This window comes from Mustela nigripes, chromosome 6 (genome assembly GCF_022355385.1).
Source record: "Mustela nigripes isolate SB6536 chromosome 6, MUSNIG.SB6536, whole genome shotgun sequence".
Classification (NCBI taxonomy): Eukaryota; Metazoa; Chordata; class Mammalia; order Carnivora; family Mustelidae; genus Mustela; species Mustela nigripes.
Window position 1 is genome coordinate 84,388,504 of NC_081562.1, and position 19,420 is coordinate 84,407,923.

At 40.8% G+C, this 19,420-nt stretch overlaps 1 protein-coding gene across 1 annotated transcript; it reads right to left on the reverse strand.

Annotated features, from left to right (window-relative positions):
• Positions 1-12,179: 12,179 nt before the first annotated feature.
• On the reverse strand, positions 12,180-16,451 carry LOC132019645 (tubulin alpha-1A chain). The gene is made up of 4 exons (XM_059403026.1): positions 16,292-16,451; positions 13,980-14,202; positions 13,700-13,848; positions 12,180-13,371 (listed from the first exon to the last, which is right to left on the reverse strand). Exons 1-4 carry the CDS (start codon positions 16,292-16,294, stop codon positions 12,391-12,393), a joined length of 1,356 nt encoding a protein of 451 aa, XP_059259009.1. The 5' UTR covers positions 16,295-16,451; the 3' UTR covers positions 12,180-12,390.
• Positions 16,452-19,420: the final 2,969 nt, after the last annotated feature.

The window sequence follows — 19,420 nt, forward strand, 5'->3', positions numbered from 1 at the left end:
TCTTTTTCCCAGGGTTAGCTTCTCTTTGCTATATTATCTTCTACCCTTCCGATCCGTTTCATCTTTTACTGGATTAAAACTAATGGCCCACAGTATTGTCATATTCCTTCAAACCCTCTGCCTTACCCCACCCCATTCACCAGATGGAAGCAATGCTCTATGTCTCAGTTATTTTTTATTTACACTCTGTGGGGATAGGCTCTAACTCAGTTTTATATCACATTGACTTCCCATGATGGCTGTTTTGATGATAGTTTTGATGGTAGTTGAATACATCCAGCTGGTTCATATATGCAAACACTTTTTACCATATTTTATGGTATAGAATTTTGGGTCTGCTTTTGTTCATTTCCCTTTGTATAACTTTTGGTTGTATATTTTCAGCATGTTCTTGCATATAATTTTTTGTGAAGCATTTTGGTCTAGCCCTAAAATACCACCTAAACTTACTTCAGAGTGGAGAAGAGATGGTCCAGTATGTTTTCACATTTTTTACCATAGGTTGTCAGTCTCTTTAGATTGCTAAGCATATGAATTTTCATTTAATGGCCAAATTCAATAACTTTACTCTGCTTACTCAGGTCAAAAGATTATAATCTTGAGCACACTGCTATTAATATCTACCAAAAACACTGAAAAAAAGGGTATTTATGAGGTATTTCCCAAATAATCTTCAGTATTTAATTTCTCTGGTGGTTTTAATCATTTTAGAGAATCTGATGAAAACTGTATATATTTTCTCAAGATGTATGTGTAACTTTGTTTCAGTTATCTGTTGCTGTTTATCATCCCACCCCAAAACTTAGTGACTTAAAACAACTATTATTTCTCATGATTCCATGGGTCATGGACAGCTCCTCTGTTTCACAGAGTGTCATCTGGCTCATTCCCATAGTTGCATTCAGCTGGGATCTTAGCTGGGGTGAGAATGCCTAGGATAGTGGCATTTGCAGGTCTGGGGTCTATTTGGTGGCTCTTGGGTAGGGTGCCCTGGTTGTTTTTCACCTGACCTCTCTGAATGAAAACAAGCTGCCAGGCTTCTTAAGAGATTGACCTGAATCTGGCACAGCTTCCTTCTGTCATGTTCTATTAATCAAAGCAATCATAAGGCCAATGAAGATTTATAGAGAGAGGAATAGACTTTATTTCTTGATAGGAGAAATACCATGTACCTACAGGAATGAGAGAAATGGTTAGAAATTTGAAAGTGCTAATGGTAGATTGTCTTTGGTTTCATACTCAAAAAGCAATGAATCAAATTCACCATATGAATACAAGAATTAAAAACCACCCATATGATCATCTTAGTAGATGCATGCAGAAGAAGAATTTGACAAAATCCAACATCCATTAATTTAAAAAAACTCCAAACTTTCAGCAAACTACAAATAGAAGGAAATGTCCTCAATCCAATAAAGAACATCTATGAAAAACTGACAGCCGACTTTATACTCAATAGTGAAATATTCAACACTCCCTAAGATTGGAAACAAGACAAAGATATCTGTTCTCATCACTTCTAGCCATCAAGAATGAACTCCTGATTTTGATACTCTAAATTCTGTCTCTGGGGGCGCCTGGGTGGCTCAGTGGATTAAAGCCGCTGCCTTCGGCTCAGGTCATGATCTCAGTGTCCTGGGATCGAGCCCCGCATCGGGCCCTCTGCTCAGCAGGGAGCCTGCTTCCCCCTCTGTCTCTGCCTGCCTCTCTGCCTACTTGTGATCTCTCTCTCTGTCAAATAAAATAAATAAAATCTTTAAAAAATAAATAAATAAATAAATAAATAAATAAATTCTGTCTCTGAATTGAGTTTGATGATCAAAGGTCTACTTGCCCAGACACGCACTTTTTTCCCTTTCTGTTATGTGCTGTGGTGTGATGCCACAGTCTATATTAAAAAAATAACATTAAGACTCAGCAGTATGCTAACATACACTACTGGTGGGAGTGAAAATTCACATTATTAGACAGAATCTAGCAACGTACTAGAAGAATAATCACTATAAATTCGTTTTTTGTACTGGAAATGCCATGATGATCTAACATTAGGAAAGATTTTAAAATAATTCATCATAGGAGCCCTTGGGTGACTCAGTTGGTTAAGGATCTGACTCTTGATTTTGGCTCAACTCATGACTTCAGGGTTGTGAGATCGAGTCTGCTGAAGATTCTCTCCCTCTCTCTTTATACTCCCCTACCCTCTCTTAAAAAAGTAATAAGTTGGGGCGCCTGGGTGGCTTAGTGGGTTGGGCTGCTGCTCGGGTCATGATCTCAGGGTCCTGGGATCGAGCTCCACATCGGGCTCTCTGCTCAGCGGGGAGCCTGCTTCCTCCTCTCTCTCTGCCTGCTTGTCATCTCTCTCTGTCAGATAAATAAATAAAATTTGAAAAAAAAAAGTAATAAGTTAAATAAAATAATTCATCATAATATGTTGAAGAAGGAAAATGATGTCAATCTCCAAGTATTGTTGAAGACATTTAATAAAATTCAACATACTTTCAGGGCACGTGGGTGGCTCAGTTGGTTAAGTGACAAATTCTTGGTTTCCGCTCAGGTCATGATCTCAGGGTCCTGGGATCAAGCCCTCTGTCAGGTTCCGCACTCAGTGGAGAGTCTGCTTGTTCTGTTTCCTCCCCCTCTGCTCTGCCCCCTGCTCACATGTGTGCATACAAGCACAAGCACTTTCTCTCTCAAATAAACAAACAATCTTTAAAAAATTCGACATGCTTTCTGATAAAAATTCTTAACATATAAATAATATAGAAGTTCTGTATTTTTAAAGAGATTTTATTTATTTATTTGAGAGAGAGAGCATGCACATGTCTAAGCGAGAGAGCATGAGAGAGAGAGAGTGCACAAGCAGTGGGGAGTGGTAGAACAGGAAGCAGCTTCTCTGCTGAGCAGAGAGTGTGAAGCAGGACTTGATCCCGGGACCCTGGATCATGACCTTAACCAAAAGAAGGCGCTTAACTGACTGAGCCACCCAGGAGCCCCAGAAGTTTCTATATTGATATGTGTTTTTCCATATATTGATAAAAACTTATGTATTTTTATTTACTTATTTATTTTAAAGATTTTATTTATTTGACAGACAGAGATCACAAGTAGGCAGAGAGGCAAGGCAGAGAGAGAGAGGAAGGGAAGCAGGCTCCCTGCTGAGCAGAGAGCCTGATGTGGGGCTTGATCCCAGGATCCTGAGACCATGACCTGAGCCAAAGGCAGAGGCTTAACCCACTGAGCCACCCAGGTGCCCCAAAACTTATGTATTTTTTTTGTTTATAATGTCTTAAGGCCAAAAGCTACATTCTAGTTAAAGATAGAAAAAAGGATAGGATAGATATCATAGCCACCACTGTTACTTTTTATTTTTTAATATGAAGGGATTAATACATAGAGAGAACTATAAAGTTTATATAATGGTATCAACAAAAATATTTACTTTGTTGTCAATTTTTAATCTTTTACATTTTAATTATCTCAAAATTCTTAGAGCCTCATCGATTAAATAGCAAGATAAAAACATTTTAATTAGGGGTGCCTGGGTGGCTCAGTGGGTTAAGCTTCTGCCTTCGGCTTGGGTCATGATCCCAGAGTCCTGGGATGGAGCCCCACATTGGGCTCTCTGCTCAGCAGGGAGCCTGCTTTCCTCTTCTCTCTGCCTGCCTCTCTGCCTACTTGTGATCTCTGCCTGTCAAATAAATAAATAAAATCTTTAAAAAAACATTTTATTTATTTATTTTTTAAAAAGATTTTATTTATTTATTTGAGAGAGAGACAGTGAGAGAGAGCATGAGCGAGGAGAAGGTCAGAGAGAGAAGCAGACTCCCCGTGGAGCTGGTAGCCCAATGCGGGACTTGATTCCGGGACTCCGGGATCCTGACCTGAGCCGAAGGCAGTCGTCCAACCAACTGAGCCACACAGGCATCCCTAAAAAACCATTTTAATATAAACAATCCAGTTAAAAGGTGAACAAATTTTAGACATAGCAAACAGATTAGTGATTGCCAGAGTTGGGGGAGGTGGGGTCATAGGTGGTCAAAATGGGTGAAGATGGTCAAAAGGTATAAATTTTCAGTTGTAAATAACTCATAGGGATATATAACATGCAGCATGGCAACTGTAGTTAATGATACTATATTGAATGTTTAAAAATTGCTGTGAGGGGCACCTGGGTGGCTCAGTGTTAAGTTAAGCCTCCGCTTTTGGCTCAGGTCATGATCTCAGGATCCTGGGATTGAGCCCTGCATCAGGCTCTGCTCAGCGGGGAGCCTGCTTCCCCCACCCCCCACCCCTCCTGCCTCTCTGCCTACTTGTGATCTTTGTCTCTGTCATTAATAAATAAAATCTTTAAAAAATAAAAAAATAAAAATTGCTAAGAGAGTAGGTCTTAAAAGTTCTCATCACAAAAAAATGTTTAAATATATATGGTGACAGATATTAACTAGACTTACTGTGGTGATCTCTCTGCAATATATATGAATATCAAATCATTATGTTGTACACCTGAAACTAATATAATGTTATATTTTAATTATACACCAATTAAAAAATTATTACACTAAAAAAAGTAAACAAAGGATTTCTCCAAAGAAGATATCCAAATGGCCAGTTAGCACATTAGAAGATACTGAACATGAGGCACCTGGGAGGCTCAGTCAGTTGAGCATCTGACTTTTGATTTAGCTTGAGTTGTGATCTTGGGGTCCTGGGATCGAGCCCTGTGTTGGGCTGTGTATTCAGCACAGAATCTGCTTGTCACTCTCCCTTTTCCCATTTGCACACACACTCTCTCTCTGAAAGACCCCTCTCCTAGAAAGACCCCTCCCCTAGTAGATAGGATAACTAACTGCTTGTTTGCTTTTCTGTAAACCGCTGGCTTTTAGGTATGAAATTAGGTTATCAATTGTGTGATTAACTGCTTATTAATTGCTCTTTTGCCTTTCTCTAGCCGCGTGGCTTATAGAAATAATAGAGACGCCATGATGGCATTCCTCCCTTCCCCGTTCTTGTTCCCCTTCCCCACCTCTCCTTTCACGCCTCGGGCCCTCATAACCAATCAGCTTATTCCCCCCTTCCCGCCGCTCTCTTCGCGCGCGGGTCCCTGGAGCCAATCCGCAAACTCCAAGTATGCCTTTTTCAAAAGTTCAAACTGTCCACCAATCAGTTGCGCCCCACCCAAAACTTGTTTGTACGTTCCTATAAAAGACCCTGCTTCACTCCGGTCGGTGTGCTCGGTTAGCTGGAGCTGCCGACCACCCGCGGGTACCTGCGTGACAATAAACCTCTTGCTGTTTGCATCCAGTGGCAGTGTTGGATTCTTGGGTAAGGGGATCCGCGGGTCTTTCATCTCTTTCTCTTTTTCTCTCAAATAAGTAAAAATAAAAAATAAAAGATAGTGGGGTGCCTGGGTGGCTCAGTTGGTTAGGTGTCTGGCTTTGGCTCAGGTCATGATCCCAAGGTGCTAGGATTGAGGCCTGCATCAGGCTACCTGCTGAGCAGCAGGGAGTCTGCTTCTCCCTCTCTCAGCTCATGCTCTCTCTCTCAAATAAATTAATAAAATCTTTAAAAAAATAAAAGATACTGAACATCACCAATCAGGGAAATGCAAATCAAAGCCACAGTGGTATACCACCTCATACCCACTTAAATGACTATCATCAAAAGACAAAACAACGGAAAAGAACGAGTGTTGGCAAGGATCTGGAGAAATTGGAACACTTGTACACTGTTGGAATGTAACACATATAGACTCTATGGAAAAGAGTATGGAAGTTCCTCAAAAATTTAAATGTAGAATTACCATATGACCATTTCTGCATATATAAATAAGATAATTAGGAATAGGGTCTGAAAGAGATATTTATATACCCATATTCATAACAGCATTATTCACAATAGCAAGAAGGTAGAAGCAACACTAATGTCCACAGATAAATGATTGGATAAACAAAATGTGGTATATACAATGTGGAATATTATTCAGGCTTAAAAAGAAAGGAAATTCTGACACATGCTATAACATGGATGAAACTTGAGGATGTTATGTTGTTAAGTGAAATGAGCTAGTCACAAAAAGACAAATATCTGATTCTATTATTTGAAGTTCCTGGAATAGTCTAATTCATGGAGACAGAGTGTAGGATGATGTTTGCCAGAGGCTGGGGGAGGGGGAATAGGGAAGTTATTTAACGCATACAGAGTTTTACTTTTGCAAGATGAAGAGAGTTCTAGAGATTGGTTGCACAACTATGTGAATGCACTTAATACTGATTTGTCTATTTAAAATATGGTTAAGATGACAAATTTTATGCTATGTGTATTTCACCAAAATTAAAAATAAAGTAAAATGAATATATATAAAAATTTTAAAAAACCAAAGTTTTAACATTATGTAATTCTAATGTTAAAAAGACCTCTTTAGGGCCTCCTGGGTGGCTCAATAAATTAAAGCCTCTGCCTGCGGCTCAGGTCATGATCCCAGCGTCCTGGGATTGAACCCCACATTGGGCTCTTTGCTCTGTGGGGAGCCTGCTTCCTCCTCTCTCTCTCTGCTTGCCTCTCTGCCTACCTGTGATCTCTGTCCGTCAAATACATAAATAAAATCTTCAAAAATTTTTATTGTAAATTTGTCTGTAGCACTGTACTCTATGTTGAAAGCAATTTGTTTTTTTTTTTTAGATTTTATTTGTTCATCTGGGAGAGCAAGAATGAGAGAGAGAGAGAGAGAGAGAGAGAGAGCGCGCGTGCGCACAAGAGCCTGCTTGAGCCAGCAGGGAAGGGCAGAAAGAGAGGGAGAAGCCGACTCTTTGCTGAGCGGGGGAGCCTCACTTGGGGCTGTATTCCAGGACCCTGGGATCATGACCTGAGGTGAAGGCAGACTGATCACCTAGGTGCCCTGAAAGCAATTTGTAATTGAGAAAATATGATACAAAAAGTTTAAGACCTCATTACAGAAGCTTTATAAACTGTTTAAAAATGCTGAGTCATCCTCAGTCTGCTTCTGTTTATGTCCTATTTAGTATCTATTTATTCTTTTTTCCCAGTTTATTTTTGTTCTGTATTTAATTTTGGATAAGTTTTATTGTTTATCTTCAATTCATTAATCTTTTCTACTGTGGTGACTAACTTACTGTTAAGCCCATTTGGTATATTTTTAATTTCAGATATATTTTTCATCTCTAGAATTTTTACATCTCTTTTCCCATATCTCTACTTAAAACTCATCCACTTTCTTGAATATGTATAATGTAACTTTTTTTTTCAAGATTTTAGACAGATCACAAGTAGGCAGAGAGAGAGGGGAAAGCAGGCTCACTGCTCAGCAGAGAGCCCAATGTGGGGCTCAATCCCAGGACCCAGGGATCATGACCCGAGCTGAAGGCAGAGGCTTTAACCCATTGAGCCACCCAGGCACCCCTGTATAATGTAACTTTTGAGGGTTTTATATACGAATACATTAATAAATCTTTAGTTTATATGTTATTTACATATAATTTCAAAACTATAATATTTCTAGTATGTTTACTGAAGATAGCTTATTTTTTTGGATTTCCTTTTTTTAGGTTAGATCTCTCTGGCTATACAATCAAATTACTGTGTGTTGGGGTGCCTGGGTGGCTTAGTCATTAGGTGTTTTTAGGTCCAGTCGTGATCCTGGGATCCTGGGATCACCCCACATTGGGCTCTCCACTCAACAGGAAGCCTGCTTCTCCCTCCCCACTCCCCACTGCTTGTGTTTCCTCTCTCTGTCAAATAAATAAATAAAATCTTAAAAAAAAAATTACTGTGTCAAAGTCAGGTGAAATAATTCTGAATTCTCTCTGTAGTTAAGCTACAACTTGATACTTGGTTAAATTCATTTGTTTCATTTTGTTTTTAATTTTTAGAGATTTTTTTCCACCTTGATTTAAATCTTTATTATAGTTATGAAATACAATTACATGTTTCTGTAGTCAATAGACTATATCCATATTTTTTAGTTTTTGGTTTATACTTTGTTTTGTTTTGTTTTTTAAAGATTTTATTTATTTGACAAAAAGAGACAGCAAGAGAGGGAAAGCTAGCAGGGGGAGCGGGAGAGGGAGAAGCAGGCTTCTCGCTGAGCAGGGAGCCCGATGTGGAGCTCCATGTGGGGCTCCATGTGGGGCTCCAAGGGGGGCTTGATACGGGGCTCGATGTGGGGTTCGATGTGGGGCTCGATGCCATGACTCTGGGATCATGACCTAAGCAGAAGGCAGATGCTTAACAACTGAGCCAACCAGGCGCCCCTATACTTTGTTTTTTAAACTGTGGTGAAATACATATAACGTAAAATTTACCATTTTAACCCTTTCAGTTATTTATTTTCTAGTTTTTAAAAAGATTTTATTTTTTTTTTTTAATTTTATTTATTTGACAGAGAGAGACACAGCAAGAGAGGGAACACACGCAGGGGGAGTGGGGAGAGAGAGAAGCAGGCTTCCCGATGAACAGGGAGCCCAACATGGGGCTCGATTCCAGGACTCCGGGATCGTGACCTGAGCCAAAGGTAGAAGCTGAACAGCTGAGCCACCCAGGCACCCCAAAGATTTTTTTTTTCTAAGATTTTATTTATTTTTATTTGACAGACATCACAACTAAACAGAGAGGCAGACAGAAAGAAGAGGAAGCAGGCTCTCCGCTGAGCAGAGAGCCCGATTGCAGGGCTCGATCCCTGGGCTCTGGGATCATGACCTGAGCGAAGGCAGAGGCTTTAACCCACTGAGCCACCCATGCACCCCAGATTTTTTTTGATTTTTTAAGTAATTTCTACACCCAGTGTGGAGCTTGAACTTACAATGCCAAGATCAAGAGTTGCATGCTTTACAGGCTGAGCCAGCCAGGCACCCCATTTTAACCCTTTTAGAGTACAATTTTGTGGCATTAAATAGATTCTCATTGTTGTACAAAATCACCACCTTTCAATTCCAGAAAATTTTAAGTGTATCTTTTTTAGTTATCTCTGTACCCAACCTGGGACTTGAAGTCATGACCAGGAGACATCATGTGTAGTCACTTGCTCTTCTGACTGAGCCAGTTAGGCACCCCTCAAGAACTTTTTCATCATTGCAAACTGAAACTCTGTATCTGTTAAACAATAACTTCCTATTACATCCTTCTCCCTAGCCCCTGGTAACCACTATTATACTTTCCATCTCTCTGAATTTGACTATTGTAGGTACTTCATGTAAATAAAATCAGATAATATTTGTCCTTTTATATCTGGCTTATTTTACTTAGCTTACTATTTTCAGAGTTTATCCATGTTTTCATATGTGTCAGAATTTCAGTTCTTAAGGCTAATAATATTATATTGTATGGACATACTACGTTTTGCTTATCCATTCATCTGTCAATGAGTGTTAGGGTTGCTTCTGACTTTGGGCTATAGTAAATAAAGCTGCGGTGACACAGGTACACAAATACCTGTCTGAGTCACTGCTTTCAGTTCTTTTGGGTATATACCCAGAAGTAGAATTCTGAGATCATAGATCTATGTTCAGTATTTTTGAGGAACTGTATCCTGCTTTCAGTTGTTTTTTAAATCACACTGAAATACATGAGCTTACAGGTTTTAACATATTTTATATGGTTCAACCCACTGCAGTCACTATTTATTTTCAGTGCTCAATTTGTGCCATCAATGAGAGCCTCCTCTACTAGACTTCTGTATCCCTTTGATATAACTTTGTCTTTGATTATCTTCCTTGCTTTCTGGAATGAGAAAATATTTGGGGCTGAATTTGCATATTTCCTGCTCCCGGCTTGAACATCTCTAAAACATTGTGATTCCTTTTAGTGGAAAATGGTATTTAAAGACCACCATCAGGATGCCTGGGTGGCTCAGTGGGTTAAGCCACTGCCTTTGGCTCAGGTGCCTGGGATCGAGTCCCGCATCGGGCTCTCTGCTCAGCAGGGAGCCTGCTTCCCTCTCTTTCTCTCTCTGCCTGCCTCTCTGTCTACTTGTGATCTCTCTCTCTGTCAAATAAATAAATATTTAAAAAAAAAAAAAAAAAAGACCACCATCTGGGGCACCTGGGTGGCTCAGTGGGTTAAGCCTCTGCCTTTGGCTCAGGTCACGATCCCAGGGTTCTGGGATGGAGCTACACATCAGGTTCTCTGCTCAGCAGGAAGCCTGCTTCTCCCCTTCCCACTTCTCCTACTTGTGTTCCTTCTCCTATCGTCTCTCTCTCTCTGTCAAATAAATAAATAAAATCTTAAAAAAAAAAAAACCCTAAACTTTAAAAAAGTAAAAAAATAAAAACCAACGGGGCGCCTGGATGGCTCAGTCGGTTAGGTGTCTGCCTTGGGCTCAGGTTGTGGTGCCAGGGTCCTGCAATTGAGCCTTGCATCAGGCTCCCCACTTACCTGGGAGCTTGTTTTTCCCTCTGCCTGCCACTCCCCCCTGCTTGTGTTCTCCCTCTGATAAATAAGATCTTTAAAAAAATAAAAAAATAAAGACCACCATCTAAGTGGTAGAGGTACTCATTCCTAAATTGGTCCTCGGCCTTTTCAGTGGACAAAATTATAGAATTTTTCATAATAGAAAATGTATAACAAATGCATAGTTATTTACAATTAAAATTAGGATTGTAGGGCTTTTATTTTTTTACTTCTTACTTATCTCTTGGGGCGTCTGGGTGGCTTAGTCATTGGACGTCTGCCTTCGGCTCAGGTTATGATCCCAGGGTCCTGGGATCGAGCCCTGCATTGGGCTCCCTGCTTTGCAGGAAGCCTGCTTCTTTCCTTCCCACTCCCCCTACTTCTGTTCCCTCTCTCCCTGTCTCTCTCTCTCTCTCTCTCTGTCAAATACATAAATAAATAAAATCTTAAAAAAGTGAAAAAAAATGGTACTTAATCTCTTTTATCCTACACTTTACTCATTCAACCAATAATTATTGTACATACATCTATCATATTCCTTATATTTTGCTATGTACTGACAATGCACATTAAAAACTTACATTTGATCTAATTTCCACATTGTTTTTTTATCTGAATTAGTGAGGACTTTTACTTTTTTCCCCCCCAAAATCTATTCACATTGGCTTCTAAACTGCTGAGCAGTATTGGATTGGCTTTAAAGCTAGTTGATCTTGGCTTATTTCTTATTTTTCCTTATTTCCATTAACTTAAACTCAGATTCCAGTAACTATAATAGTATTACACCCCTTTGTTGGCAGTGTCAAAGGAAAAACAGATTAAATAGGCTATAAATACAAAAAAAGAACTTCCATCCCAACTGGATATTACCCTAGAACAAGATGGTGTGATAACACAAGACAGTTTGCTGTCCTTGGGTCCTCAGCTTTTTGGTCAGTTGGACTGGCAGCAGACCTCTATTGTGGAAGAAACCATTGGCCAAGAACTGTTCCTCTCCCTATGTTGGTGCTGATGCCTACAACTGCACTGTTCGTTTTATTCTTTGAAGTTATTTGCCCGTATCGAAATAATGTATTTGGAGAGTTAAAATTCAGACATACAACACATTAGAGTGAGTAAATATATCAGGCTTTTCTACTATGACATTTAGCTGAAATTAAGTTTGTAAAGAAGTAAAGAACTGGGGCGCCTGGGTGGCTCAGTTGGTGAAGCTGCTGCCTTCTGCTCAGGTCATGATCCCAGGGTCCTGGGATGGAGTCCCACATCGGGCTCCTTGCTCAGCAGAGAGCCTGCTTCTCTCTCTGCCTCTGCCTGCTGGTGTTCTCCCTCTCTCTCTCTGACAAATAAAATCTTAAAAAAAAAAAAAAAAGAAGAAGAAGAAGTAAATAACTAGGGAGCAATTGCTTGGATAGCAGACTTGTTCAGAGAATCCTGGGCAGAGGAAACATCATGGCACTAGACACATGCCAAGATGAGAATGCATGAAAATAAATTTAAGACATGATAGTGCATTTGGAATAGTCACCATTTTGTCCTATGAGACTTGGCAGGTAACCAGACCTTTGGCTGTGTATTAGTAAATTATCAATTCTAAAAAGAGTACTAGCAATTTAAGTAACATAGTGGAGTTAAAATTTAAGAGCATGGATGTGGCAATTTTGTTATTTTGTATTTTATGATTAAGTTTTATAATATACTAAAATTTAAAATAAGTCACTTCATAATACAGAACTAAATACATGAATTTCAAACACCCAAATAGAAGATACAAGACTGAATCCATTTAAGACAGGGAATACTTTATTCAAACCCATCAGAGAAATGGACAGCTTGGGTCTGTAACAAAGCGTTGTGTTTTAAAGCATAGGTCAGTAATTGTATATGAGAGTATACACTGCTACATACAAATTAACTGATCAGAGCACTTTTCAATATTCAAAACAGAATAAGCTTCCCTGTAAAAGCAGCACCTTTGTGACATTTTTAACTTTAGTATTCCTCTCCTTCTTCTTCACCCTCTCCTTCAACAGAATCCACACCAACCTCCTCATAATCCTTCTCAAGGGCAGCCATGTCCTCACGGGCCTCAGAAAACTCCCCTTCCTCCATGCCCTCCCCCACATACCAGTGAACAAAGGCACGCTTGGCATACATCAGGTCAAACTTGTGGTCCAGGCGAGCCCAGGCCTCAGCGATGGCTGTGGTGTTGCTCAGCATGCACACAGCTCGCTGGACTTTGGCCAGGTCTCCACCGGGCACCACAGTGGGAGGCTGGTAATTAATGCCCACTTTGAAGCCAGTGGGGCACCAGTCCACAAACTGGATGGTACGCTTGGTCTTGATGGTGGCAATGGCAGCATTGACATCTTTGGGAACCACATCGCCACGGTACAACAGGCAGCAAGCCATGTATTTACCATGGCGAGGGTCACATTTCACCATCTGGTTGGCTGGCTCAAAGCACGCGTTAGTGATCTCTGCTACAGAAAGCTGTTCATGGTAGGCTTTCTCAGCAGAGATGACGGGGGCATAGGTGGCCAGAGGGAAGTGGATACGGGGATAGGGCACCAGGTTGGTCTGGAATTCTGTCAGATCAACGTTCAGGGCTCCATCAAATCTGAGGGAAGCGGTGATAGAGGACACAATCTGGCCTATCAACCTATTTAGATTAGTGTAGGTTGGGCGTTCAATATCGAGGTTTCTACGACAGATGTCATAGATGGCCTCGTTGTCTACCATGAAGGCACAATCAGAGTGCTCCAGGGTGGTGTGGGTAGTGAGGATGGAGTTGTAGGGCTCAACTACAGCTGTGGAAACCTGAGGGGCTGGGTAGATGGAGAACTCCAGCTTGGACTTCTTGCCATAATCGACAGAGAGACGTTCCATCAGCAGGGAGGTGAACCCGGAACCAGTCCCCCCTCCAAAGCTGTGGAAAACCAAGAAGCCCTGAAGACCTGTGCACTGGTCAGCCTGGTAGAAAAAAGAAATAGAGAAAACGTAGGATTACTGCTCTTTGCAACATATCCCAAGTAAATATATTGTCACTTTTCATACAAGTCCAAGAATACAGATCTTATTTTGACAAGAAACGCTTACATGGAGACCTTCGTAGAATTACTAAGCATTTCCTACTTACATGACACCAAATAGTTCATGCTTTAACTGGATTTTTAAAGAAAAACTATAATGGAATAGTTTACCTCACTCCATTACACTTTAATTCGGTGTCTGAGATGAAAAGAACCTATTTCAAGTGTCTTCCTTAGGATCATTATTTACTTCGTGAGAATAAACATACCAGCTTCCGAATTCGGTCCAAGACAAGGTCAATGATCTCTTTGCCAATGGTGTAGTGCCCTCGGGCGTAGTTGTTGGCAGCATCTTCCTTGCCTGTGATGAGCTGCTCAGGGTGGAAGAGCTGGCGGTAGGTGCCAGTGCGAACTTCATCTGGAAAAGGCAAACACAGCAGCCCCCCATCACTCACCACCTGCACAAGCCTGCTCAACCTCACGTGGTCCCCAAGACAGACCTGTCCCAGACCCCCGGGGGAGCTCACCAGGTTACAGAGGCCAACTCACCAATGACTGTGGGTTCCAGGTCTACAAACACGGCCCGGGGCACATGCTTGCCAGCGCCCGTCTCACTGAAGAAGGTGTTGAAGGAGTCGTCTCCTCCCCCGATGGTCTTGTCACTTGGCATCTGGCCATCGGGCTGAATGCCATGCTCCAGGCAATAGAGCTCCCAGCAGGCATTGCCGATCTGGACACCAGCCTGGCCGACGTGGATGGAGATACACTCACGCTGTGGGAAGGAAAAAAAGAAAATTGTAAAATTAGGTTATGTTAGCATTTTGAATTTTCAGCAAATTTTTGAAAATAATTCTAATTATATACAGGTATTCTTCAAGTGTATTTGAGATTATCCCTAATTCAATAGAAATTATTAAGGAAAAGCACCTGCTACAAATGCTGCAGATGGGTGTGGTCTGAATAATAATGTGGCGCTATTTAACCCATGTTCAAGCCCATTGTTTCCAGTCATGCTTGAATAGAAATTTTTTATATTTAAAATATATTTAAAGCACAGATTTTGTGAAATGAAGTAAGTTAAATTTAATCATTAATTGATTGGAATCAGTATTACTACTGCTTTCCTTTAAATGAGGAATTTCTTCTACATTTGACTTGGAATTTTAACATGGACATCTGCGTTGCAGCTGAGGCTAGATGCCACACCCCTCTGCAGTCTATCTGCAGAATCCATTAGTACTAGGGGATTGGAAGCTAAACAAGGTCTGCCTCCTGCATTGCTGCATTTGCTGTGCCTGGTACTAGCCTGTTCTGTCTGCTATATTATTTAACAGAGTAAGTTCTATTTCCAGAAACTGCCTACATGATCTCATTGTGCTATTCTGCCAGTTTTCCTTCTCTGGGAAGGAAGGTCCCGGCTGGGACCATATGCCTACATTAAAATGAATTAATGTAGATGCACTAGAACAAAAGACAGCTGGACAGAGGATAGTTCTTTGTCTGCAGCATTTTCATTACTTAAAAAGAAGTCTTTCCAGAATCTTCTCCACTGCAAAAGACTGAAAAAGTATTAGTATCTTTAAAACAACTGTTCCTAAATTAGAAAAATATCAGAGGATCTACTTAAGAATAAAAGCCCGGGTGAAAGGATAAGGAAATATTTATTTGAAACAACAAAATAGTATTTTCATTCTGAGATTGTCTACTCACCACAGAATATTCATACTTATCACGTTCAATAAGAGATTTTCTTCTCTATGGTCTTTATGGCTATAAGTTCCATTGTCTACCCATTGTCTAGTCACTGACATATGGGCGGGGGCGGGGGTGGGGGTGGGGAAGGGCGTTTCCCTGGGTTCTGGGCGTTAGGGTACCCTGGCTCTCCAAAGTGGGCTTTTCTCCTGCTGGACGGACGTGCGTACGCCTAGCACACTGAGACGGGACAGACGGACAGACAACAAAGACACACACACTCCAGTCAGTAAGGGCGGGGTGGCCACAGACCAGACTTTAAAGGGCTTGTCAAGAGAACTGTGATTTTGCATCTCAAGAAAAAAATATTTCATCTAAGTTTTAACAGTGAATGAAAAACCTTTTAACGCCTACATTTCCGCAATGATGAAAGGCTTTTAGTTAAGTCTTCTGACAGTGAGAGCGAACCCCGCCCAGTGGCTCCGAGGCCCGAGAAGCCAGAAACAAACAACTCCGCCCCTGCGCCGCCCTGACGCGGGCTGCCAGGGGCTCCAGCAGAAACTAACCATTTTGTCCCCGCTAATATACGGGTATCCTTCTAAAATGCCAAAGAACCGGGGAGGGATCTTTTTATACTAACCCAAGGTTCCGCTTTCTCCCTGTGCTTTCCCGCCCCCCTCCCTCCTTCCCAGCTACACCCACTGGGCTCGGGTCCTTTTGGACGAGTTCTTCTCTCCCTCCCCCTGGGAACAACGCCAGGAAGAAAAGCCTCTCCGAGTCACACGAATACCGTGCGCACAGACGCTGGGGCCGGGCAGACAACGCCACGACCGCCTTTCCCTGCCCTAGACCCTTTCGTCACCGACAGATGGACTGCTGGCGGCTCGGAAGGTCTCAGATAACAACTACTCGTTCTGTGCCGCCTTTGTTCTTCCCCACGGTCGTGCTGCGCCCGGACGCAGTACTGGCTGGGCTCCTGCACCCCGCACTGCGGCGGCGGCCGGGCTCCAGGATGTGGGGCAGCACAGCTAAACCTCGCACACAAAGCATAAAGGCTACCCTTAGCCAAAGAAATTGTAAAGGAAAAAGGGCTTAAGGTTTTCTAAGTAGATCTTGGGGGACTGACCCCACCCAATGGCCACAAAGAGCCAGAGAAAGAAGATTCTTACCATGGTTGCTGCTTTGCGTCTGCCGAACAGATGGCGGAGAGGAAGAGGAGAGGTTGTTGCTTCTTACAGCGCGACTCTTAGGCGGTCGATGTAAGAGAACCTGCGGCACATGGGCGGATGCGGCTCCCTATATACAACTCGGTCACCATGGGGATGGGCTGGGGCCTTTTCCTGTTGGTCCAGACCCCTCGATCTGCCCGGAGAAGCCACGACAGGAGAGTGGTGATTGGTGCAAGCAACATGGGATGAGGTAATCTCTCCCCCACCCCCTTTTCCCTAGCATCCATAGACTGTTTGCATCCTTCAGACAAAGAGACTGTGCAAAAACAGTCAGCCGAGCATCCATTATGGGGTGGGGTTGTGGGGGAGGGGGCGGGAGAAGGCAAGAAAAAGAACTTGAATTGGATGATTTTTATATTGCTTAAACCTCATATTACAGTTGAAATCACCAATGTAGGTTTTCTCCAACACTTATATCGCGGATTTTGTGTTGAGATGAAGTATTTAATGGAAAATTACTCCCAGCCCCTCTCTCAAAGTATATTAAATTCTGCCACATTCTAGGAAGTTTCAACATCTCTAATTGCTTTACAGATAAAGTAGGAGAGAAGATGGGAATGATGCTTAAAATGACTTAGGTAAATGTGATTTTTTTTAATATAAAAAAGAGGTTTAATAATAGAGCCACGCAAAATGGTTTTTCAAGTTCAAGTAATTTATCTTCAGACCTTCTTTTGCACCCCTCCCCCAAATAACTAAACAAAAAGGGAAGATGGAAGAAAACCATACTAAATATGGAAGTACACAAGTAGTTCTAACGTGGTGATAATTAAGATCCAAGAAACATGCCATAGTTAAATAGACTATTAGAAATATTCCTTTATCAGAAGTCTGTGTAATGTATTTTATGTAGTGTATTGTTCCTTAAAATGAATAGTCTTTCCTGGTATAAAATGGAGAAAATACAAGGAGTTCAGAAGCTAGTGCTGTTACCTGTGCCATGCAGTTATATTTTGCTTTTTTTTTTTTCCTGGAAAGAGAAGAATAACTAAAACATCAAATTAAAAAGGAGAGCTGTATAATGTAAGAAAGAAAACCATTTGTGATTTTGTCTCCATCCCCGGACAACTATGTCAGCTTAATAACTGCTTTTCTTTTTTGTGTAGTTCTTTCGTGAATTTGGTAAATCTACTCAGAGATTGGGCTTCTAACTGTGGGAATTGTGGCCAGCCTCACACCGTTGCTATTCAACTAGAGACTCTGGTGGTTGCTCAATTGCCTCTTGGGACAAAAAGGCTTTGCTTTCACCCCTAGGAAATGGATTGCAGTAACATTCTTTTGCTATTTAGAAAGGCTCTATTATCAGCAAGGATGGGCTCTGAAAAATAAGACTCTGGACTGATCACCACCTGATGTTGCTAAGGAAATTTTACAGGTAAAAGAGGTTTGCTATGACCACCAAGGTTGAAAATATATATTCTCGCAGATGATTTTTTAATGTTCGGTTTTCAGCAACAGCTTTTCAGGGTCTGCAGCACCATTTTCAGTGCTCTGCGGAGCCCATTCATTCCTGCTGGGCTGGCAGGCAGGCAGAGCAGGCGTGGGAGGGAGGGACTTGAGACAGCTGCTGCAGGTTGTGGTGTGACAATGGCTGCCATGGATTTTTCTAGCCTGCTCTCCATAGCTCTGCTTTACTTGTTCAAGTTTGCTGCAGTAGTCTCCCTAGAAAAAAATAAAACAACACACAACTCATTTTATCTACTTCTCGCACATTCCATAGGAAAAATAATCTTAACATCCATCTTATCTCCATCCCTTTAGCAAATAAAATTATATTTCAGTAAAAAGACAGGAGAATTAAGGACAGTTTGAATGTTTCTTTCTGCACCTAAATGTACATTTAATAAAAATAAGAATTAAATGACATTGGGGAGTATAAGAATTTATAAGTCGCTCATTGAAAATACTTCTTGTGAAATATTAATAGTCAAATAAAAGAAACGCTGCTGGACCACGGTAAAGTGTACAAATATTTCCTTATAGAATGAGAGGCACAGTCTTGAATTTTATTTTCTTTACATTATAAAAGAAATATGTCATTTTCCCAATAGTTTCAGTTCCTTATGCAGTTTACAGAGGATTAAATAAAAGAGAGGCATGTTCATGCAATTGATTCTTTGTAATTCTATCTCAGAACTATTCTGTTCCTTATGCAAATGAGGATTTTTTTTCTCCCCTTGGGTATAAGTAACAATAAGATCTAGGTCAGAAATAGATTATTTGAGCACTGATAATCTTAAATATATAAATGGGAGAGCAGAGAGAAATAATTAATCTGTTCTTTTTTCCCTCGTTATCTGACTTAATAGCATGCAAACTATTAAAAAGATTTTTTACTAGTTCACCTCTTTTTGTTTTCTGCCAATTTCTTTTACTTACAAAGTATAAGTATTCTACTAATAAATTTGTTCATGTCCACAGTAAGATTAGCATAAAACATCTTTTCTTTTATAATATTTGTAGAATTTAAATTATTTATTTGTGTATCTACACCTCTTCTGCATTAAAATATGAATCCCAGTCTCTGGCAAACTGCCAAGCATCTATTAGACATTATACACATGTTTGTTAAATTAAATGAACAGTTTCTTTCTGTGCATATTTTCATTAACTACTATAATGACTAACTTAAAGGTATTGAATAAGTATTTTGCCTTTTTTATTCAATAAGCATTTACTGGGTTTTTACAGTGAGTCCTTGACCATCCTAGATAGTGTAATTCAGAGGTAGTAACATGGTCTCTTTTCTCTAGAGTCTTTCAATCTTTTTTTTTTTTTTTTTTAGGATTTTATTTATTTATTTGAGAGAGAAAACAAGCAGAGGGGGGAGAGAGAGAGAGAGAGAGAGAAGCAGGCTTACCTCTGAGCAGGAAGCCCAATGCAGGGCTCCATCCCAGGGCCTGGAGATCAAGACCCACATCAAAGACAGACACCTAACCAACTGAGCCACTCAGGCACCCCCAGAGTCTTCCAATCTAGCTGAAGTAATAAAACAAATACACTTATATAGAAGAACAGCATGTGTTTGTAAGTATACAGAGAGGAGCTTTGTAGAATCCATTGCACAAT